At 42.6% G+C, this 23,967-nt stretch overlaps 1 protein-coding gene across 6 annotated transcripts in view; it reads right to left on the minus strand.

Moving 5' to 3' along the window:
* ralgapa1 (Ral GTPase activating protein catalytic subunit alpha 1) overlaps nucleotides 1-23,967 on the minus strand; it is a 54,306-nt gene that overhangs the window by 21,709 nt on the left and 8,630 nt on the right. For 3 of the 6 annotated variants that reach the window (XM_058615335.1, XM_058615334.1, XM_058615336.1), the window contains exons 16-43: nucleotides 23,596-23,686; nucleotides 23,095-23,259; nucleotides 22,355-22,498; nucleotides 19,747-21,606; nucleotides 15,949-16,073; nucleotides 15,625-15,859; nucleotides 15,068-15,244; nucleotides 14,723-14,893; nucleotides 14,439-14,632; nucleotides 14,147-14,245; nucleotides 13,769-13,924; nucleotides 13,479-13,607; nucleotides 13,229-13,354; nucleotides 12,168-12,226; nucleotides 11,905-12,013; nucleotides 10,362-10,472; nucleotides 10,196-10,264; nucleotides 9,949-10,086; nucleotides 9,274-9,457; nucleotides 8,364-8,482; nucleotides 8,161-8,280; nucleotides 7,362-7,977; nucleotides 7,142-7,257; nucleotides 6,161-6,285; nucleotides 4,603-4,674; nucleotides 4,227-4,350; nucleotides 3,766-3,921; nucleotides 32-190 (exon numbers count right to left, since the gene is read on the minus strand). In XM_058615335.1, the coding sequence (XP_058471318.1) occupies nucleotides 32-190; nucleotides 3,766-3,921; nucleotides 4,227-4,350; nucleotides 4,603-4,674; nucleotides 6,161-6,285; nucleotides 7,142-7,257; nucleotides 7,362-7,977; nucleotides 8,161-8,280; nucleotides 8,364-8,482; nucleotides 9,274-9,457; nucleotides 9,949-10,086; nucleotides 10,196-10,264; nucleotides 10,362-10,472; nucleotides 11,905-12,013; nucleotides 12,168-12,226; nucleotides 13,229-13,354; nucleotides 13,479-13,607; nucleotides 13,769-13,924; nucleotides 14,147-14,245; nucleotides 14,439-14,632; nucleotides 14,723-14,893; nucleotides 15,068-15,244; nucleotides 15,625-15,859; nucleotides 15,949-16,073; nucleotides 19,747-21,606; nucleotides 22,355-22,498; nucleotides 23,095-23,259; nucleotides 23,596-23,686 (5,949 nt within the window). The remainder of the gene's footprint in view (nucleotides 1-31; nucleotides 191-3,765; nucleotides 3,922-4,226; nucleotides 4,351-4,602; nucleotides 4,675-6,160; nucleotides 6,286-7,141; nucleotides 7,258-7,361; nucleotides 7,978-8,160; nucleotides 8,281-8,363; nucleotides 8,483-9,273; nucleotides 9,458-9,948; nucleotides 10,087-10,195; nucleotides 10,265-10,361; nucleotides 10,473-11,904; nucleotides 12,014-12,167; nucleotides 12,227-13,228; nucleotides 13,355-13,478; nucleotides 13,608-13,768; nucleotides 13,925-14,146; nucleotides 14,246-14,438; nucleotides 14,633-14,722; nucleotides 14,894-15,067; nucleotides 15,245-15,624; nucleotides 15,860-15,948; nucleotides 16,074-19,746; nucleotides 21,607-22,354; nucleotides 22,499-23,094; nucleotides 23,260-23,595; nucleotides 23,687-23,967) is intronic. The other 3 variants (XM_058615338.1, XM_058615337.1, XM_058615339.1) reach the window with 3 other exon arrangements.

Below are 23,967 nucleotides of genomic sequence, written 5' to 3' on the forward strand. Positions count from 1 at the left end.
CACTATCGAAATGTTGCAGTTTTCCTTTTACCTCGGGCTTTTTGAGAATATGGATGGAGTACATGTGGTTCTTCATGGGGTAGATGATGATTAGCACATCTCCAAACTCAGTGGGGATGATTCCTCTGCGGTAGTCTCTGGAATGTTCCGACCAGACGATGTGGACCTCGTCATTGCCCAGGTGTCTCAGCTGCAGGAGTGGATCAGACATGTTAACACTAAATACCTCACATGATACCACACCTTATGATTTTGTGTGTGTGTGTGTGTGTGTGATAGAGGTGGCCCTGGGGGGTGATGGAGTGAGTGTGAGAAGATGGAGAGTGGACATGAAGACAGAGTGAAGCTGTGGAAAGATGGAGTACGAGCTGGAAGACAGATGGGATCAACTCGATGCTGTTTGATGGTGTGTGTGTGTGTGTGTGTGGTTCACATTGGTCCGGTGAACTACAGTCTGGGCTGGTGACAGCTCCGTCATTAACCTTGATGTCTGCTAAAATACAAACACACACACACACGTCTCTCCACTTGTCTGGCGTGTCGCACAGCTTCAGATGAATGTCCCTTTTGGCCTTGGCCCTGAGACCAACATAAGACATTTCCTTTCAAATGTGTCTTGAGCTGGATTTATGCGATTTGTCCTCTATCCAGGTTTTCAAAGTCACATGACATAATATTATCTACATAATGCAAAGGGCTTAATTATGTTCCAATATGCAATATCCCTGTGTGTGTGTGGGGGGGGGGGTTTTCTCCGGTTTTCTGCCACAAAACATGCAGAGGTTATTAACTGTATACTCTAAATTGCCTGTAGGTCAGAGTGTGTTGTTGTTTTGCGTGTGTTTGCCCTGTAATGGACTAGTGACCCACCTTTCACCCTATGTCAGCTAGGACTGGCACCATCCTCATGTGGAGGATAAAGCAGTAGACAATGGATGTATATGCAACATTAAGCCTTACAAGAGCCTCAATCTGAGACGGAAGTCACATTTTTTCTTGGGTACTGTCAAACTGAGTTGTTTGCTAAGTTCTAGGGCCAAAACAATTACTCGATTAATCAATTATTAGTGTTTTCTAAAGAATTAAAACCAGTTTCTGTGATTTTTCAGCTTCTTAAATGTGAATACTGTCTGGTTTCTATGCTCCATGTAACTAAGAAATCATTAAAACTGAATCATTTTGGTTTGTGGACAAAAACAAGACATTTGAAAACATTGTCAATTCCAGGTTTGACAAACACTGATCAACATTTTTCTAAATTTTATGACATTTTATGGATCAAACGATTACTTGATTAATTGAGAATATAATTGTCAGATTAATCGATTATGAAAATAATCGTTAGTTGCAGCCCTACTATGTTCACAAGATTAATCCATTTGAGCACTGCCTCTTCATTTTCATGACGAGTTAACTTTAGGTTTGCCGAAAGCAGAAATAAATCAGGGTGTCCTTGCACACAACTTCCTGTGTTTCAGTTGAAGTGGCACTTGACGAAGCGCAGAAAGTGAGTCAAAACAACCAGCTGAAGATGACCCTCTGGTTTTATTCTCAAAGAAACAAACGTGTATAGTGATGCTAAAACGTAATGCCCTTAATGAGAGGCAGTCCTCTTACATCCAAGTCACTGGATGATGGGGGAGCACATCTCTTTTTGTGGCATTTTGTGGGTGCTTGAAGATGTGAGAGGAAGGTGTGCATTTATCAAGTTCTACTGAATATAAATCCTTCTGAAGCACTTTCCTCCGACGCGTCTTGCAAAGACACACAACTCACGGAGCGACAGAGAAGTGAAGGGCCCTGCCATTATCACATTTGGAGCATAAGAGTTACGAGCTTTTAAGCAATATTTTCGGGGTGTCAGAACCATAACATGACAGCGTAATAAGGGGAAAGTGGAGTCTCACAGTCTGATGTCCTTTTCGGAGCCTAATCACTCTTTTAATTCATGTTTAAACCTTCTAATCATCATGTTTCAGGCAGGTGTGGTATGAGAGGGACTAGAACACAGTGCAAATAATGAACACTGGACTAAATTCACCCTGCAGTGTGTTCTGTTGTGTGTGCGTGGCAGGAGAACAGATGATAAATGTCTGCCAGTATGAGCATACTGTGTGTACGTGTGTCAGTTTAAAGTCTTTGTGGACACATTTGCCAAACAGTGTTTGTAAGCCTGTGTGTGTGTGTGTGTGTGAACACGTCTGCTTCCGTGTCCCACTGGGCCTCAAATTTATAGTTGTGTGGTTATGTGTGCAGACTGATGTCAATGACGACCTGAGTGGATGTGTGTTCACATCATGTTAAGCAGTTTTACAGCATCCACACACACACACACACACACACACACACGGGGGCCATCAGCTGATCAGGGAGACGGATGGTGTCAGAGCAGGCACTGATAATCCAATCATGAGCCTGCAGCAACGTGATAGGTTGAGAAGCAGGAAGTATGATCTGATTAAAGGGACATTATGGCCATGTGCAGAGTGCCCAGTGCCTGGGGGTTGACAGGTGTGCGCACACACAAACACACGCAATAAACCTGCCTGCCTAGACACTGATACAAGCCCACACCAAGCAAATACAGAGATGTGATTGAATTATTAGAAACATGGGTGTACTGTGGAAACACTGACATCAAAAGATTGGTGTGTGTGTGTGTTTATGTACTTGCTGTGGTATAAGCTGTGAGGAATGGTTAAAAACCAACAGGGATATTTGAGTGTGAAAGGCACACTTTGAAGTGTTGTAGGATCTTTGTTTTCATCCCTGGGGTGACCGTTCCTTTGCTGTTGCTGCTCCTAACCTCTGGGCATAACACGGCAACATTTATCTATAATTGTCTTTATAATAACTGAAGAACAAAACAACAAGCAGTATCATTTTTGTCATAACATCAGGTATTTGGACTAACCCTACGCACAAGACCCAGACTCTGAACTGAAGCTGCTAAACTGAGTGGATCAGTGTCATTTAAATCTGTGCTATGTCAACAAGTCCATGGAGACTGGAACAATAGAACAAATTCTCATGATTATTTGTGTCAAATAAAAAAAAAGGCAGCTTCCTGATGTTTGAGGAAGTAATAATTTTATAACCGTAATAACCGGGCATTGACATCAATCACATGCAGAAGTGCAGGTCTGAATGGTCCCAGTCCATCCTGAATGTGTCAAATCTCATCACACAAACCACATCTGGAGGTGGTTTGAGGACTAATGTGGTCACATTCATCAGCATATACGAATGCAGTCTTTCTTTAATCACTGAAATGCTCATTTATTTTTTTTCCCAATTCAATTTGTTTCTAAACTCTTACTTCATGTTACAAGCAGACACGTCTGTACAATCAGACTTGTTAAAAACATAATTTTGACGTCTTATTCCACCTTATTTGGCAGAGATTTTGACGTTGTGTGAAAATTACGGGGTTTTACGGTCATCAGGTCAACGGCGTGACCGTTTCTTTGCTGTTGCTGCTCCTAACCTCTGGAACTCTCTGTTGAGGTCTACATTTTTTCTACAGTGTGTCAGGGAGTTTTTGTGTATTGTGTATTTGAGTATTTTACACATAGCAACTGCCAGTCAAGTAATGATTATGTGCGACAGATTGCAAATTGTAAAACTTGTCGACGACTGGATTATCAGGCTGAAAATCATCATCATGCATTAGTGTCCTCACGGCTGGAGAAAGACAAAACATGTGTTTGTATGCACACGCAGGACGGCCCACCGATGGTCACAACACCTCTGTGTGTCTGTTACCTTCTTAGTGAGGTTGTGGTCCTGGTCGTGAGGCATGCGCGTGGAGACGTGGTAGATGACCTCGGTCGTAGAGGTGGCATAGTAAGGTGTGGTCTGGCCTGTGCTGCGATTCCTCTGGAGTCCTCCCATGAAGCCACAGTGAGTGGTCAAATCCACCTGTGTGTCAAACACACACACGATAATCTGAGTGTTGCAAAGGCTGGAATAGGCAACATATCAGAAGTATGCACTGTGCCAATCTGTAGTTATATCTTATGTATTAATCACATACACTGTACATATATCAGTTGTTATTCATTAGAAACATTTAAATATATATGTGTATATATATATATATATATATATATATATATATATATATATATATATATATATATATATATATATATATATATATATATATATGTATATATATATAATTGCTGTGATTCAGAGTTTGATTTGGGTTGATGTGTTCCTACCTCCCACCCCAGTCCAGAGACAAAGTCTTCGTACGCCTGGCTGCCGGCTGTGTTGGTGAGTATGGAGTGTTTGTCTTCTTGGCCTTCAGCTACGTAAAACACTGCTATTTTATGGGTCTCACGACTACAGGAGAATACAGCAAAGGGAAAACAACGGCAAAGGTTACATTTGCTTTCTGTATTTCACCAATTTCACATTTAATTAAGCATTTTTATTTATCTTTTGTAGAGGTACCTGAGACAGCAGCAATGTTAATAAAACTACTTGATTCAAAATGTTTAATAGACTAGTCAAACAGCAAAATAGTCGTTAGTTGAATCCTTAGTGGACAGAGAAAGAAAAGATGTGGTTCAACTTTATATATATTTTTTTTACCATTGCCTTGAGTCCAGGTTCTTCAGCTCTCTGAGTAACTTCTCATTTTTCCTCAACAAGTGAAAGTTACTCCTGCAAGACACAAATACAGGCACGAGTTAGAAGTCATTACTAACATGGTCACCATAACATTTTTTTGTATAGATTTTAACACCCAAAATGAGCTGGATTTTTTTTCATTATGACTTGAGAAACATCCTTTCCCGTGTACTTGAATGTGCTGCAAAACTAAACAGTCTCACCCTTCCAACATTTCCTGAAAATAGGTTCAGCATGTTTTTGCAGACAGACAGAAACCTTGGCAGGGATTACAAAAGCCTTTCATGCAGATCAACTCATCCAGGGAAGTTCAAAATGTCCCATGGACCCGCCGCCAACCATGGCACAAAAAAAGAAAAGATAATACACGAGTCGAGCAGTGCAGCTCAGAGTGGACTGATAATGACATATCATTCTTTTCACTCTTGGATAGAGGTAAAGGAGCGAGGGAGCAGGAGATGAAGACACAGAGAAAGAGACAGCAATTTGCTCTTTATTAAACTGATACTTGGTAATGGCCTCATTCTCTGCTCTCAAAGACTCCATTTACATCCTGGATTATAGGGGGAAAAAAGCATGAAAGGACAAAGACACACACACACACACTCGGGTGCGTCAGTATCCTCATGTTTGTAATGTGCTGTATGAATACCTGGAGAGACATAAGGGCACATTAACAGATGATTAGACTATCTCTAACCTCTGTTCATTTTTTTTCCACGTTCACTCACTTGTTTTGGTTCCATTTCTGCTTTTTTTATTATTATTTTTCTGCATCTACATGTGCCCTTACTCGTCCTGCATTATGATGTGCCATCCATCATTCCCTTCTTCGACTACCGCCTTTTATTTTAACCACACATGAGTTGAGTTTGATCAATAGAGTACTATGCTCATCTCTCCCTCTGTGTGTGTCTCACACACGCACACACACACTCACACACGAACCGTGTTAAAAAGTCTATTGTGCGGTCTGAATGCAGGCAGTGTAATTCTCTAGATAAAGCATAAGGAGCGATGAGTGTCCATTAGCTGTCCAGACACATTTAAAGTGATACCTTGACATGGTGTATTTTAGCCCAGAGTCATTGAGAAGATGTAATGGTGTGCCACGTGAAAGAAAACCTAATTAGCTCAAAGTACTGTCGCGTTTTTGGCTCATTTGCATTCAACATGCATTTGATTTGTTAGAGGGAACAAAAATTCATAAAGGACTTCCCACCCACTCCATGTGTTTAATTATCCACCCAAACCTCAGGCATATAACACACAAACACATCTTTTCAGCTTTTTTTTCCCCCTTTAAAAATGTAAAAGCAAAAGGAATAATAATACAAAGTGAGCAGATGTAATGAAAGCTGCAGAAGTGATATAAAGACCAGAAAAGCTCTTGAGAACATGGGATGACATGGTCCAGCAGATTTGCTGTGGCCTTGCCAGCTTGAATACAGGATATCATTAAAGCATCATTTGTTTTTATAGATATTCCTAACAGAGTCCGGTCTGTGCGAGGTCTCACCTCTTCTCCCAGGAGTTGAGACCCAGTATGTTGATCAGGAGTCTGCAGTAGTAAAAGGCAGATTGTGGAGTCTGGGTGTCCGGTTCAGTCTGCTGCACTGCCCTCATGTTCAACTCCTCACCTCTCTGAAACATTCAAGATTTCACTTTCATACAAAGAACTGACCTGGAAAATGAAAATCATGGAAACTGAGCAAAGAACTCAATATATTTTAACATATACACCTATATATAACAGGGTAACATGTATCTATAATTGTCTTTATAATAACTGAAGAACAAAACAACAAGCAGTATAATTCTTTCTTGTCATAACATCAGGTATTTGGACTAACCCTACGCACAAGACCCAGACTCTGAACTGAGTGGATCAGTGTCATTTAAATCTGTGCTATGTCAACAAGTCCATGGAGACTGGAACAATAGAACAAATTCTCATGATTATTTGTGTCAAATTAAAAAAAGGCAGCTTCCTGATGTTTGGGGAAGTAATAATTGTTTAGACCTGGCATTGACATCAATCACGTGCAGAAGTGCAGGTCTGAATGGTCCCAATCCATCCTGAATGTGTCAAATCTGATCACACAAACCACATCTGGAGGTGGTTTGAGGACTAATGTGGTCACATTCATCAGCATATACGAATGCAGTCTATTGGATTAGAGACCGCCTCTTCAGCTGATGTCCTCTGACGCGCTGCAGTTTCTTTATTTTTCTTAATCCTAGTCAGTGCTGAAACGCTGATTTATTGTTATGTCATGTTACAAGCAGACACGTCTGTACTATCAGACATGACATCAGTGTGCATTTAACTAAAGGGCACGGGAAGACAGATCCAGCATAAATGTGCAGGTGTGAACAGGTGTCCACAGATCCATGGGATCTCTCAGGACAGATGTTAACACCAGGTCTAAATGGAGCCAAAGTGATGACTAAATATTATTATTATTATAGAAGAACTGGACTATGGGACACTACGCACATGAAGGACAAACTCTCTCTCCGCAGCACTCTGCTTGAGGATGGCATTGATCACATCATTTTCCTGCTTCTCTGAAACACAAACTGGAGGAGCGGCCGGGATGTTGAGCGGCGTCCCTGCGGGGTCCAACCGAGAGGGAAAAGTAGTTTTGTCAAGGCAGTGAATAACACTTTTAAATATTCAAATGAGAAGGTTTGTGTGTGTGTGTGTGTGTGTGTACCTGCTCTCTGAAGACACTCAGGACTCGAGTGTCCCAGATACTGCAGCATTTCATCCAGTGCATCATCACCTTCTCTCAGTGAATCCCATGCTGGCACCGCCTCTCGACACACACGTTTAGCCAGTGGCGGAGCTAGAATCTGTTCCAAGCTCGAGTCCACTGGCTCTTCCTCCCCATCCATTCTATGCTCCTTCTCTTCTTCCTCCTGCTCCTCATTCCCCCCTCCTCCTTCTCCCTTCTCCTCCTCAAAGACTTTTCTCTCTTCTCCCTCCTCCTCACCCTCTGCCTGAAATTCTTGCCGCTCGCCTTCCATCCCCTCCTCTAGCTCCCTCTCCTCTTTCCTCTCCTCTTCGCTGCCTTCTCTCTTTAGTCCCATCTTTTTCGGTGGCCCTCCTGGTGAGTTGCGTAAATGAAGATTCACACTGTGAGGCGACTGTGTTTGCATTGAAAGTGTGTGGGCTGGGCTGGTTGGAGAACACGGCGGAGGCCCGTAGAGGACGGCAGAGTCCCACGAGTGTTTTCCGGCCACATCTCGAATGATCACACGAACACAAACGGGAGCAGAGGACAAACCCGCGGTCATTCCACCTCCTGGTACGCCAGATTCTGACCGGATCTGGGACATAGAGGAAGACAGGAGGAGTCATTAAACAATACATTCTTCAGCAGTCTTGCAAAACTCAACTGTGCACATTGTTCTTCATCTGGAGGAAGTGGTCTGTAGTTTTGGTTATTTTTTTTATTTTTAAATCATACAAAGATTGAAACAACACCAGGAGAACTTTCTCTGAGATGTCACCTGAAGCACAGAGAGTAGTGTGGACCCGTTCAGAACCAGGAATTGCAGGTTTGGTGAATGGAAAAGTTCTGGTCCAAGATCGGCGCTCTCACAGAACGGGTTGTCCTGGTTTTCACACACCTGGAAAACGGGACAAGAAAACTTTGGTGAAAACTATCACCATATCGTTTTGAGAGGGTCATTACATAGAAAAAAAAATGTACCTGACTAGACAGAGTAGCTGGTCCTCCAGACATGGGATAATGTCCAAGATGGTTGACCAGGTGTGTGATAACTGTTCTGGCTGCAATGGAAACCAGGCCCTGCTGAATTCGGCTGCGGACTGCAGAGACAAGAGGTTAAACACGGGCAGTTATTCATTTTGTTATTAAGGTAAAGTTCTAACTGTCAGACCTGATAGTTAGACCATGAGCTACAACAAAACTTCAGGTATTACCCAAAAACAAGGGGTTAGGATATGAACAAACATGCAGCTTGTATAAATGGTTTACCCCATGCTGAGAAGAAGCCAATGCCATCACACACTGGGCTGTCAACAAAACCTGGCTAATCAACATCATTACACACAGAATAAAGAACTGGAAAGGAAAAAAGAAAAGAAAGAGGGAATAATAGCAGAAAACAATGATGTAAAATAAGACAGTACTTATTTAGAGTGAAGAGAAGAGAAGAGAAGAGAAGAGAAGAGAAGAGAAGAGAAGAGAAGAGAAGAGAAGAGAAGAGAAGAGACATGATCTATCAAGGTGCTCCAGTCATTAGAGGAGTCACTGTGTCCTGGTGGACCACAGCAGGGGACAATTCACTCTCTCACACGGACACAGACGGATGCGCTCACATACACACACACACACACACACACACACACACACACAGCTACCTTCTTCCATCTTGAGTGATTAGCTGCAGTTATTTTGTGTTTTGTTTTGTTGTTAACACTTGCATACATTGAGACTGTATGTTGTTGTATAAGACAGCATATGAGCAAATGTATAAATTACAAACAGTATCTGCATGCTAATGTCTGTATATAAGAAGTCAGTGGTGATGAGTCCAGACAATGACCACAGTGGGTTCTTAAATGACGTTGCACGTCCGGAGCATGAGACAAATCACCTTCCGTGACCGGCTGAAGTTTGCTGGAGCGTTCCGAGTCCGGGCTGTGCAGTGGCTCTGGTTCTCTGAGGCTCTCTAACGGCAGGAATGGGTCATAATCTGGACTTGACAGGTCAGACAGCTGCAGCGGGTAATATTTGGCATTGTTGAAAGACTGCGCTCCATACACACAACCATGCAAGACCTGGGCAGGGATTAAAAAAAAAAGAGAATACTAATATTTAGTCATACTGCAATGATGTGTATACTAAAAACACTTATGTTTTGGTGACTGTAGTGCAAATTTTGGATTTCTACTATAACAGGAGTGAAATGTATTGTTATAAACTGCAATATAATCTGGCTCTGCCGCCTTCAGACACCTCGTTCACACCAAAATGAGTCAGTAAACACAGGTTGTTTCTGTTTTTTTCAAACAGGAGAGAAGCCGCTAAAACAAGTAATGACTAGAGGACTAGAGGACACTTTTAACTCTTTCACTTCAGCAGTGACTGAATGATTTCACTGCTTGAATGGTGTGTGTCATGTCATGTCATGCCAATAAAAACCGTGTCTAGTGCGGAGTCATTTCACCAGGAATGAATGCTGATTGTAAGCATTACCAATGCAGACAAGAGACCGATGTTAACAGGCTTTAGTGTGTTTTCTGACCAGTGGAAAAGGGGCTGTGCTTACCTTATAAATACAGCTGAGCAGTGTCTTGGTGGGCTGGTCTTTCTCTGGAGGACTCCGCGTTTGTACAGGCTGAAGCAGAGTCTTCGGGGGCAGAGCCATCACCCAGTCCAACAGACACAAGAGCAAGGAAACGACCAGCTGCAAAGAAAAAACAGACCAAATAAAGGGCTACTTTCAGATAAAGGACAGGAAGAGAGGAAAAGTGAGAAATAAAGTGTCAAAGAGAATGCCTGTGTGTGCATGTTACCCTCTTATCAAGTTCATGAGGAGAAGACTCTGTGGTCGGCAGCAAGAATGTGATGGTTGCAATCAGAATCTGAGAAAAACAAACACATGACATTAAAACCCACATTCAGAAGTATTATAGTACTTTAATGTGCTTTACAAAAGAAGAAAAGTGATCTGTCACTCACCTCTACAATCTTCTTTGGAGTGTCAGGGGGGAATTTCTGAAGATGATCCACATGACTGATGAGCAGGTGAAGGATGTCTGATGCCACCAGTGCTACGTTCTTATTGGGGTACTGGAAGATAAATATCATCATCATTATTATCATTAGAGCTGCAACTAACAATTATTTTCATAATCGATTAATCTGTTGATTATTTTCACGATTAATCAAGTAATCCTTTGGGCAAAAAAATGTGATGTTTTCCAATGTCTTGTTTTGTCAGCAAACCAAATGATTCAGTTTTTAATGATTTCTTTGTTTATATGAAGCAAATAAACCAGGAAATATTCACATTTAAGAAGCTAAGCCTGTTTTAATTGTCATTACTACTATAAAACAGGTTTATGCATGTAGGGTTGTTTAAAAACAGGATGTTTATAAGGATGTACTTCAGGGTTTACGGTCTTAACTGTCTTAACAAAATACAGGTTGTTCATCAAGAAGAGATAAGCTTAATGTAGATCAGCACCTAAATAAGACTCCAGGTGACAAGGACGGGGAAGTCAGACAACAGAAAGAAGTGGCTCAGCGTGGAAATATGGTAATCCCCCTCAATCTTTGTGTATGTTTGTGTAACTGCAAAGCCACTAACTGAACCTACAAGCAAGTGTGAAGTTGTGTGTGTGTGTGTGTGTGTGTGTGCCACAGCTTGCAGCATTCCCCCTAGATTAGTCTCCTATCTGAAGGAGGACCAAACATATTGATAGTCCAGGGTTTGCTCCCAGGAGTGAGTAAATGCAGTGGGTGTGTGTGTGTGTGTGCCACTGTGTCTTAGCAGGCCATTGGCTGCCGATACAAAAGCTAGGGATTCCAAAGTGGAAAGGAAAAGGTATGTGTGTGTGTGTGTGTGTGTGTCCATCTTGAGCCACTTGGCTAAAGATGAGACGGTCAATGTTGGACAGTATTATTCTGATCCACAGGCCTCCCAGTCTGTTGGCCTGAAACAGACGACACCAACTGCGGCAATTTCTCCAACCTCAACAATCATCTCCAGCAATGCTTTCCATCAGACTTTGGCTGTCATGTTTAACACAATCACATTCTCAGCAGCCAGTAGTCAGCCACTATATTTTAATGCATCAAGATTTTTGGGTCTGTGCTAACCGATGTAAGCCAAACAAGCCCAACAAACCCCCTGCAGATCTGGTTTTAATATGTACTAGTAAGATTTAAGAATGTGCTTTTAAATATTAATCACCCTTTATTTACATAGCGGACAATCTGTAGTAAATCATGAGATGCCCTATGAATGATAATGACAATAAAACAGGCAGCCAGTAGAAGATGTTTGATTCAGAGTCATCGCTTTGGTCTTATTTCCCTGGATCACTGTCATAGACAGAGAAAGCACCATGGTCATTAGGGGGAAAGTTTGAGAGCAGGAAATGGCTGCATTCATAATTTATGTTGCAACAAGAAACTTTTTGTTTGTGTTTAGACCTCAGCTGAAACTTAAGAGTCTGAATGCAACACAACGAAGGAACAAATTTGAGTTGTGACGGACCTTCAGGGTGACACAGATGACGTTGAGGGCATCTTTGATCTGTGGATGTTGAGTTCCGTGAGACAGCTCTTCACACAGCCAGATACCCAGACTGCATAAAGCCACACATCTGAAAAAACAAAGTAAACAGTCAACAGATGTTCAAAAATCCTCTCAAATAAGTATTTGACAAAGAGAAGAAAAAAATAAGAGAATGGGCATTGAAGACAAAAGATTGAAAAGTCAACTTAAAACAAATCAAAACTATTATGAATTTCATTTACCTAGCAGGAGCAGAGGGTTCGTCTCTAGCAGAGGTCAGAATGGTTTTGATAACGTGCTCCTGAAAAATACAGATAACATACAAACACTATTTATGAACCTTTTACAAAACCTTCACCAGTGGTTATGTGTGTATGTGCATCTGCATGAGCAACATCCCACACAGAGTAATGTCATGACGACGTATGCTAAGTGTTTTTAAGGTGATAATAACAGTGATTTGTGGAATTATGATCATATCATATCATATATGTATATATTACACACACACACACACACACACACACGGATATGCAGTCACTGTACAGACACATCTACACAACTGCGCTCAGACACATTTACACCCTCACTGGTCCCATCTGTCCGGTCAGTATTAATGAGTGCTTTGTGATTCAAAACAAGTTTGTACCTTGTAAGAAGGCAGTGAGCAGGCCGGAGGTGCTGCCATGCATGGCATTAAGTGTTCACACAGCAACAACAACAAGAACAACAACAATTCTCCCATAGCTCTGGACTGGTACACGAATGGCTGATGAGACATTAACCTATTAGTTTGGTTCGGAGACCCCCTGTGGACAGTCAAAGCAGGCAACGGTGGCGAGGTGTTGACTGACCTGGATTATATAGTGTTTTGATCCTATGCATTGCTAGATATCATTTGCAACATTTCTGCATTAAAATGTCTAAAGATTACAAGGCTAAAGTTATATGAAATGTTATATAAACGTTCTATAACACGCATTCAATCCATTTAACCAAAAGCCTCAGCATAAAGTGCAAGGCCGCCGGAGACCAAAACGATGTCATCAAACCCGGTCTTTTGTTACTGTTTTGATTGAAAGACTAAATGAAATACTGTGTGTTTAACAAGAGCAGTTTTAATTAGGACAAGGATGAAATCAGCAAATGCTATAATAATGTTTAGAAATCAGGATAACTTGCTCTATATTCTACACGTATACATATATATACACACACATATACATATACACATATATATATATATATTCAATAATCTTGCTCTATTAAACTAAATGAAAGGTGTAGTTTTGCTTCCACCAACCTTGACATCAGGGAACTTGGTAAGCACCACGTCCGCTGTGGTGGGATGAAGGGCTGGAAGCTCTCCATACAAGTTAGGAAAACACACAAGAGATCCAAGGAGGATCTGAGCCTCTACTCTTGGAGCCTGGAGAGGAGGAGGAAGAGGAGGAGAAAACAAAGAGAAAAACGGGAGGAAGATGTATACAAGGACAATGTTGATTCACTAAAAACAAACACAAAAAAATGACCAGAGTGACTGTGGTTCTTACGTTGAGTGAGGAGCAGGCAGTGACTCTCGAGGCTGCAATGATGAAGTCCAGGATCAGCATGGTGGCTCCAGGCAGACCAATACTGAAGAACCTGGGACTGCAGTGCTTGATAATGGTGTTCACGATATCCTTTAAAAAATGTTACAGAGCTATAATGGGCTTCATACAATCCCGTTCATATACAGCATGCACTACCCCAGCAGTTAAATAGTTTGTTCCTGCATCACCTTCAAATATAAATGGGACACCAGGCTTGGGTTAGTGTTTGTCTTGTCTTCTTGAGACTCTACCTGGTCTTGGTGCAGCAGCCCTTGATGCATGATATTGTAGAAGTGTGTAAGAAAGTCTGTATTAGGGGAAACGTCTTGTCGCCTTTTCATGATTCTGCAGATCAGCTTGTAGGCGTGAAGCTTCCCCTGCTTGTAGCGCTCTGTCAGCATGGTGGCCTAAAGAAATACACACACACACAGAGAATACGTGTGAGGTGAGCATTAACAGACACGCCGGGACATACATGAACGCTGATTAATCTTTTGTAGATGTCACTCTGTCTCTGTGTGCACTCAAATGCTGTCTTTCATCTATGAAATTCCCGTCTATCAAGGAAATTAAAATACAAGTTCTTACTGTCATGGATTTACTGAGATGCTACAGGAGTCACTCAGTACCTTAAAGAGCCAGGGTGTGAGAATTCTTAGTGGTGGGATCAGGACAGGAGGAGGTGGAGATGACTGGTTGTCCAGAGAGATACCCAAATTATCTCTTATCTGAAACGAGAAAAAACAAGAGTCTTTGTGGTGGGTGTTTTGTTGTAGTTGTGTGTTAAAATGACCATTATATGTGATTAAAAAATTAAGGAAACATGCTAAATTGAACTGGGATCGCTGTAAGAGTTTAAACCGTAAATGTCCCTACTGTGTATATTTTATATACATCACCTTCATGTGTGTCAGTATTTACCTTGGCCAAGTTTTGCCACAGTTCACACAGGTAGTCAAAGACCTGAGCATGAATCTCTGGGTCTTTGATGCTGTTCACATCCCCCAGGATTCCCAGCATCCTACGCCACATTACAGTCGCAACATCAGCGTGCCAACCGGTCAGAGAACCGCCCGCCATCACGCTGCAGTCCTCGCTGGGGAACTCACTGGTTTCTAGAATCAATCAACCAAAGCAGTGACTTTTGCTTGTCATTTAGAAAATGTCATCAGTAAATGTTTAAGACTGTGTCTGAACATTATTACCCAGGTCATCAGGTGTCTGCAGGACAGAGTTGTGGAGCTTCTGGTCCAGCTGCAGGTGTGTGTGAGAGTGGGAGTGTGTGTGATCAGAGTGCTCGGCGGTCAGCGTAGCAGGGGACGGCGTCTGGGACCGAGAGCCTCCAAGAGAATGCATCGGGGAAGCACTTTCAGAACCTAGACAACAGGACAAGCATGACACCGATTAAAGAAAAAGAAGCACAGACACGTTCTGATAGATGATGGAGCCAAAGAACCAGTGACCTGTTTCAGAGAGCTGGTCTGTGTAAATATGAAAGCTCTACACAAACAGAGATAAAGTCGACGTTGTGACGTCTCTACAGTTCATACCTGTAACAGTGACGGTGTGGCTGAGGCTGCTGGTCTCAGAGTCGAGGTGAAGTGTAGTTAAACTGGCTACTTCATGTTCCTCACAAGCAGCACCTCCGCCCAGACTGTCCTGGTCCAATGAGCTTCCCCGGCCTTCTCCAGATCCACCTCCACAGGCTTCTGAACTGAAAGTAAAATCTACAAAAAGAACAAACACAATTGATGACCAACTGATTCTCTAGCCACCAAGTTTCAGTGTACAGACAGAGTGCCACAGAGTATTATTAGAAATTATATTATATTATATTATATTATATTATATATTAGGGTTTAGGGCTTAAGAAAGGCTCCCAGATTCAGGAAATCTGATCTAGATTATTTGACAGTGCATTAATCTAAATCATCTCCAACAACCTGAGGTCCTCTTGATAACTTGTATTTATTTCTTCTATTTCTTAAAGATGCTCTTTTTAAAATATATTAAATTAATAATTCATTGTGTGTACAGGTTCTTCTGCATTAACCCTCATGGTAATTTATATTTAAAATGTATCCAGGATATTTCCCTGGATCCTTACTATCAAATTTGCAGGTGGAGTACTGAAAGGCATTAAAGGAGTCGGACTGGCTGTCTGAGCTGATGATATCGGAACCGCTGGCACTTGCAGGTGATGTCCACTCAGAGGGAACCCCAGGGTCATCGATGGGCCGCGGATCATCAGATGGTCGCGATCCAGGACTCTGACCTGCCTCCAGGAGTTCAGGTAGGTCCCTGGGAACCTCCAGACTCCCAGGGCTGCTGCCACGACGGCCCTGTGAATCATCAAGGAGCAAGCAGGGTTTGAACGTCCATGTGTTTCAGACGATCAGACACTTATCTTGTGTGTTCGTGTTGCACTGACTACTGTTCCTTTGGTCCTCAGTCTCTCCTGGATGAACTCATCCATGAGGTCAGAGAAATTTGGGTTGGTGCTTCCTACATCACTGGAGACTGGACGGGCTTTCTGGACCACCTCCTCTTTGTTGGCTGCGTACACACACACACACACACAAACATTAAAGCATTGAGACAGATGGATTATGATGGAGTGGATGCACTTGTATAAACTCCTGTTCTCTCTGTCTCTCAGTCACTCACTCACTCACAAATAATGGGAACATAACGCGTAGACAAGGCCAGATGTGACAAATGCTTAGGGAGTGAAAACAAGGAATAACACAATGATGGAGACCGTAACAGATTCCACACATACATCTCAAAATACATTTAACCACACGTAACAAGTAACATAATGTTGTAAATAGGAATGGGACAATATATGAGATTATATAAAACATTCTTAAAATGATTTGATGCTGGTAAATATCAATTAATGTCATAGTCGTGGACAGGGAAGTTTCATATGACTCACAAACATCGAGTCCTAGTGACCTATTTTGAAAATGCCACAAGGGAGAACATGCATCTTTTAAAGGAGGATTTCATGATTGATATCAATATTTATTTATGATCTAAGACTTGTCTTGTTTTTGACTGTAGATGATTCACTAAAAACAGGTGTTTTCCTTTGTTAGAGACATATCTTTTTAGAACATTAGTAATCGGTCCAGCTGTTTCCTCTGCATCTTTAAGCTTTCAGAAAATGGGCACTGGTCTACATTTGTGCACAATTTCTGACAGAAATTCCAGCCTGAAAATCCAAATTATATTGTCCCATGCCTAGTTGTACTCGAGTTTGACTTACTACTCAGAAACTGACACGTTTATCCCAACACACAGCAGCCCTGCAGCATCATAAACAGGCTTTGTTTACTTAGAAACTACTGCTGCTGATGCTGCTTTATCAGACATTGCATTAAAAATATTGTATGTCACAATATTCACACGACCAACTCAACCTCGCTGAAGTGTTTATCTGGAGAGTAAAAAGAGTCCTAATGTGTGTGCACTTTAGACCTCGAGGTAATCAAGACAAATGTTAAAATAAAAAGCCACAACACGGCAGGCACATCAAGACCCACCAGATAAGCAATGCAGGGGGTTAATTCACACCATGCACATAGAGCAAGAAAGACTGTCACCTTGTTAGGTCTAAACAAGAAGCAGGTACGTTACTATGAGTTATGTTGCTGTTAGATTGGAGACGATGATAGCGGTCAAAGGTGTAAATCTGCTGCTTGCAACATTAGGTAACCAACTGTTAAAGCCTGATGGAGTCAATACCTCAGAGTCCTAAATGTACTAAATACAGCCTGGTTACTTTATTCTCACTGGAAAACCTCAAAATAAATGGCCACAAAGTTAATGTGAATTTCATCTTGCCGCACATTTTCCTAACTCTGCTCACAGGAGCAAGTCTGGGAAAACTCCTGGCCCTCGAGATGCAGTGTTAACATCACTTTGTCTGCTCCGACTGTTTAGTTTAAGCAGTTTATTAGAATCAGCAGCAATCATCATGAGAGGAAACTGATGTTAGGGAGCAAACTCTGCTTTAGGGTTAACTTTAGGCTGAATCATCTCTCAAATGTTTGCAGTCAAACACATCATTCGTATTTAAACTTAGCCATCTAGTGGTATACTACTGAACTAGAATGGCTGCTTCTCATACACTGACAGTAATGTCGGCAAAATTAAAGACAATCTGCCCGCAGTATAAAAATATATATAGAAACACCATTGAACTGATGTCTAAAAGGTTTACACCCAGGAGATCTTTATGTCATGAGAGCACGTCACATGAATCTATATTCTTGTACCTACACTGGACTTACCACCTTTACTTGCTATTAGTAGATCTAAACGTATGCATGTTCTTTGTTTGTTCAGCCAATCAGGACAGGATATTTTTGAGAGTAATGCTGCCACTGCCTATGAAGTTGAATGTTTGCAATGACTCCTCAAAACTCCAATCTAATGACTACTGGGCCTCCTGGTGGACCATGAAGGTACTGCAGATAAGAGGTAATAAAATACAAATAAAATGTAATTTTGGCTTTCGAATTAAACTCAACAAATAACCAGACAATAATAAATGTTCATGTGTTTGAATTATTATGGACAACTTTAATTTGTAAGTTAAAATGATATTTTCCACCAGTTTTTGAAATAAATAATATGTTTACCTCAGTCTTGTGTATTGACACATGAAATTCAAAATTCTTAAGTTTGGGAATGGCTGCTCTAATGCACCACTGTGAGCCTTCCTGCAAACTGACTACCTGCCAAGAAAATAGTCACCACTTTTCACGAAGATAAACGGCTGAAAACATAGACCCGGGATTTTGCTGCAGTTCTGACGTCACTGAGTAGCAGAGCTGATTAAAACACAACACTGCCGAGTAACTCCACTCTACAAAATAGCGAATAGTAAATAGCTACAAAAAGCTGACATCTTGGTCCTGTGATGGACAGGCAACCTGTCCAGGGTGTACCCGCCTGAAACCATAGGTCAGCTGGGACTGGCACCGGCAGCCCCACGACCCTCGTGTGGAGGATAAAGCGGTAGATGATGAATGAACCGGAATAGTGTAACTGTAGTTCGGCAAAACAAGCAGATAATATGAAGATGCAAATACAAACACGCATCTGACACAAAAAGAGACAAACCAAACATATGAACAAATGACTGGTAGATGCTGTTTGGCACAAGTTGGCAAACAACATCTCTGACCAACGTGAGGGAGAAAATGAGCCTGCACAACAGCAGGACAGATCAAGTCCTGCTGTTGCAATGAATCAGTGAATCACTCTCAAGCATCAAGTGATGATCAAGTCACCCCAGTTCTGCAGCCTTTTGCTCAGAGAATTAAATTCAAATGTGCAGTTTAACACTGACACACTTACTCTGTGACACTGTCAAGAACAACTAACCACTGTGGATTGCTGATTAGATGGTACATAACCATTCTGTGTAAACCACTTATTAAAGAAGTGGTCATTTTCATACAAGTTCCTATGCTGCCTTCTAGTGGTCTGAGGTTAAACTACAGCAATAAGCTGAGACTAAATGTAAAGGCTTTCCTCACTCGTAGACTAACACACACCAATGACTTTCCTTTAAAAACTAAACTTCCATAAACTCTGAGTTTATTCTACATGTTACAAGGCTCTGGAGATGGAAACGTGCCATTAAACATTTTGAAGGGGGCTCAGTGGGGTATGATATTATCCTCCTTTTTTTAACCCATGCTTTAACATTTTACCAGGCACTTGTTTTTCTGTGGACTGTTGTTTCCTTCTGTGCAGCTGAAGAGGGGCCAGAGTCCGGGAACGAGGCGAAGGAGGGATGAGGAGGCTGCATGCAACACTAAGGAGGAGGAGGAGGTGGAGAAAGAGGGGAAATGGGCAGAGGAAGTTAAAATCCCAGAACCATAAGAAGGAAAAGGACAGAAGGAGGGACTTCTTTAAAAAAAGAGGTTGGAATGGGAGGGGGGGGTCCTTGACAAGAGGCAGGATGGAGGAGGGGCTACGTTCAAGAGAAAACACATCAACAGGGAGTTGAATTTCAGTCCAGTAGCAAGATGATGAGTGTCAGCCAAAAAAAAAAAAAAAAAAATCATTCCGTCATAACAAACCAGTTAAAACAGCCAAAAGGAAAAGAGAGTTGTTGATGTTTGTGTTTTGTGAGTATTTGTCTCTCCACAGTTGCTCTTATATCTGCTGTGTCCTTTATGAGAGCTTCGTTCGTTGCAATCCTCACCTGGCGTGGTCGTCTTTCGCCCAAAGTAGCCCAGGACATGTGAGTAGAGGTCTCTTAGCGATGCATCACCCATTGCAGCCCGGCCCTGCCGCTGTGGCGATGAGCCTTGGGATGAACCCTGACCTCGGGGTCGGGGTTTGGAAGACAGAGCGTGAACCACAGTCTTATAAACGCCACCAAGAAGGGCTCCCTGGTGGTGACGTGATGAAGTGCTGCCTGGCTCCTGGGAGCGTGAGCGGGAGGCTCGAGAACGCAAGGCTGAACGGCCCAAACGGCCACGCACACCCGTCGACACGCCTGAGGAACCTGAAACGCTTGATAACACCTCTGAGTGACCCTGCGAGCCCACACTAGGTCCCACACATGATCCAGGATGTTTGTCTACATCTCCTCCACTTCCTGTTTTGTTTTCCAGACCTCCAGCACCTGCTGCGCCCCCTGCCCTGCTGCTATCAGTAACAGTCCCAGAGGCTAATTTCTCATGTGCTTTATGGCTGATTCCAGCCACAGAGACAAACTTACCTGCACCCCCTGCTCCCAGCTTGCCCCCTGACCCCGCCCCAGCTCCAGCCCCAGCTCCTGGCCGTTCCCCAGCTGAGTGGCTATGAGTGTGAAAGTGACTGAGGCGGCGCAGCCTTGCTTTCCAGTGAGCCTCTTTACTCTCAAGGGGGTTGTGAAACTGGACAGACTCAGTTGAGGGCCGGAAGCTGACATGAACTCCCCCAGAATGATGCCTCTTAGCACTACTACGAGACACTTTGAGCTTAGGGGGATCTGAAGATTGGGGATGTTGGTTTGATTCCAGGCTACATTCTAAGGTGTTTGTATCTTGTCTAATAAAACTAGGCCGTTCATTTCCTGCTGCTTCTTTATCATCCTCTTTCTTGTCCTCTAAATCCCCCCACATGTCACATTTAGCTTCCAATCCAGCCACCCTTCCTGTGTTTCCTCCACCCTTTTTCTCCCCACCACTTCTTTCTAAGCTAGCACTTCCCTTAGTGTTGGACGACGGCCACTGACACTGCAGCTCCAGGCACTCATAAATGCTGCGCTGCTCTGCCTCATTCTCCTCTGTTGAATCCACACTGCTGTGTCGCACTGATTTACTTCCCTGCTTGTCCTCTCTTACCATCTGCCTTGCCTCTCCTACCTGTCCTGCAGATTCTACTTGTGCTCTAGCAACCCCTGTTTGGACAGGTGCAAATAAAGAAACCCTGTTCTCTAATGAAAGACCAGGACTATCTCTTTCTCCAGCCTCTTCCTTCCTCTCACCTCCTCTGTGAATGAAGTAGTCCCTAATTGAGGAAAATAGATCATCCTCCTCTGCCCCGGCTCCCAGTTCACCCTCTTCTGCATCAGCCTCCTTTTCAGTCGAAAGGGTGAAAGCAGAATCCCAGTCGCTTACCCAATCAGAACTAGAGCCTTGGCTTCGAGAGCCAATCTGGTGCCAGAACTGTTCATGAACACTACCATCATCTTGCCCCTCTGAGGTCAAGGAAACAACACCGTTTGAGTGGGTAAAGGGGGTGGGAGAAGGGGGGTGGGTAGGGTGTGGAAGTGGCTGAGTTGTGTGGCTGCTGGCTGCAAGATTAGAAGTGGCAGAGTGGTTGTGGTGGGGGTTTGGGATCAAAGTGGGATCCCTCTGAGGGTCTTCACCTTTGACCCGCTCAGCGATGAAAGGCTCCATGATGTCCGACGCACTGCTGCTTCTCGCAAGCGAGGAAGGCGCCGGGGCGTCCAAGTCACAAGCCACGCCCTGGAAAACGTCCAAGCCGGACGTAGGAGGGGCCTCGTCACTCTGAGAGGAGTGACGCATCCGAGCGGTACGGGGGGTCAGCGTGATGGGTGGGTCCTCAAGGTCTGGTGATTGAGGAACACGAAGGAAGAGGAAGGAGGTTAGCAAACGATACATTTGAATAAAGACTTAAGAGAAAGCTGCAAACACAAATTCAAAAACAAGTAACGCTTTTTCTGTTTTGACGAGAATGGAGTGTGTCGAAAAAAAAGGTCAGTCTTTCTCCTCGTCGAGAGGAGGTTTTTGAATAACCAGCAACACCAAGTACCATAAAAATAGCATGCTTGATTCTGACCAAAATACAAGTGTACTAAATCTGCTGTGTGTCTGTTACGTACTTTCTAAAAAGAGAAATTAAAAAATGATGACAGCTGCTTTTTAGTTTTGATTCAAAATCAGTATCCACTGTAATTTTAATGCATTTAATGCATGCATTCATGCATTAAATACATTTCTTTTTAAATGACATTCATGAAATGGCAATTACATGAATGGCGTTTTCCACTTACACTTTTAACAGTTGTGTAATGAGACAGCACTGATTAAGGAAACAAAAAACTAACCTATGCAATTGTCACTTGCTTAACCCATCATAACTTGACTAATTTGACCGGTGCAAACGTGCAAACCTTCAGACTGCACAGCTTCAAAAGAAAGATCATCTCAGGTTAAGGCAAAACAGGAAAGGGATGAATAATTCTATACAACTGATAATAAGAGGACATAGGAAGACAGACATGAAGTTTCATTCTCTGACAGATGTGAAGAAGACTAATATTTTCCAGGCAGACAGGTAGTGCAAAGAGTGTGTACCTGCCAGCTGGTCGGCAAGAGGGGGTAGCAAAGGGTGGTGGTGGTGGAGGACAGGAAGAGGCGGAGCCAGAGCAGGAGCACTCTTAGCACTGCGGATAAAGGCTGAGGAGAGCAGAGAGTCCCCTGTAGAACAGCTACGTAGGGCTGAAGAATTGGGAGGAACAGGTGGAAGAGAAAGAGAAGAAGGGCGGACAGCGTGAAACAGAGGAAAGCACAGAGAAAGAGCAGAGGGAAAGGAAGGCAGTGTTGAAGTGAGGTGAGGTTAAACAAGATGTAAATAGAGAGGGTGTTTAAGTGAAAGGGGTAGATAAAATGGTGTCAGATTATAATGGCAAAAAAAGAATAAAGAAAGTAAATAAAGGTTGGGGAAAAAGAGGAAAGAGGGAGGGAGGGGACTTGGAGGGAAAGGGGTAGGTTGAGGAGGTGTGAGACAGGGTTAATTCTGGAAGAAAGACAGTGAGAGGCTAGAGGCAGCTCAAATCCAAAGTGTATTGGGGACTACAGTTTATACATCCTGGTCTGATATAATGAAACCGCAAAACAAAGTTGTTTGACCACATCTTTGACTTCATAAAACATTCATTGTTGAATATGAACACCTGTGTGTCTGTGATGTCCAGTTCAACTGACTTTACACTGACTTTACTGACTAATAGCAACATTTTCCCTCAAAATGGTTAAAAGGTTCTTCCTCACAGTCGCATGAATGAGGAGAGACATTTAGGAAGGTGATGACTGACCTACAGTCTTCTGGCGGACAATACTTCTGGCCTTTTCGATGCCCGGTGAGCCAGCAGTGGTGGCGCTCCTCTGTCTCATTGCTGCAGCCTGGCCCGGTTGATCTCGGCTCCAACCTTTTGAGAAGGAATGATCCACAACTTGCCTCTGGCCCTCTGAACCGATACCTTTTGCATGCATAGACAAAAGGTATTAAGGAATGAGTTGCTGTGAGTGCCAGCCCATTGTTACTTGGAAATTCCCACTGAGAAACTGCCTGAAACTGAAGGTTTCAGCTGCGGTGTCTATGGCTGGTAATACCAGACCTCCAGACTTTGAAATGCTCAGATCCTAACTACTATCAGAAAAGGTCATTTGATATTGATTTGATGTGTGTGAATACTTGTATTAATAACCTCTTAGTTATAGATAACATGTCAAAAAATGGCTTTGTTTAAGACTGACTCTCAGGAAGTTGTGAGTCAACACACAGACTCTGTGAGGGTCTTTGATGATGGACCAACCTTTTCCTTTATGTTTCTTCTGTTTTTGTTCACTGAGTTTGTCCAGAGGCAGCTCATTGAGATCAACACTGTACAGGTTCCTGGCCAAAACCTAAGAAATAAAGATAAACAACTGCTTTAACACTTTCAAACCAACTAACAGCACAGCATGTGAGAAAAAAAACAGAGGCAAGATTAACAATAAAACAGGAATGGGAGATTCAATCAAGCTTCACTCAATCAAATAAGTTATTACAGATAGTGTAGTGGAAACATCTTTCAAAGAGAATCATGTTTCTGTTGTTAAAATACTGAATTTCCCTACTACCCACAGGAACAAAAGCCTATTAAATTGTGACATTAAATATTCTGTTGAGTTTCCTCTGGGTCTCC

Source organism: Solea solea, chromosome 18 (genome assembly GCF_958295425.1).
Source record: "Solea solea chromosome 18, fSolSol10.1, whole genome shotgun sequence".
NCBI lineage: Eukaryota > Metazoa > Chordata > Actinopteri > Pleuronectiformes > Soleidae > Solea > Solea solea.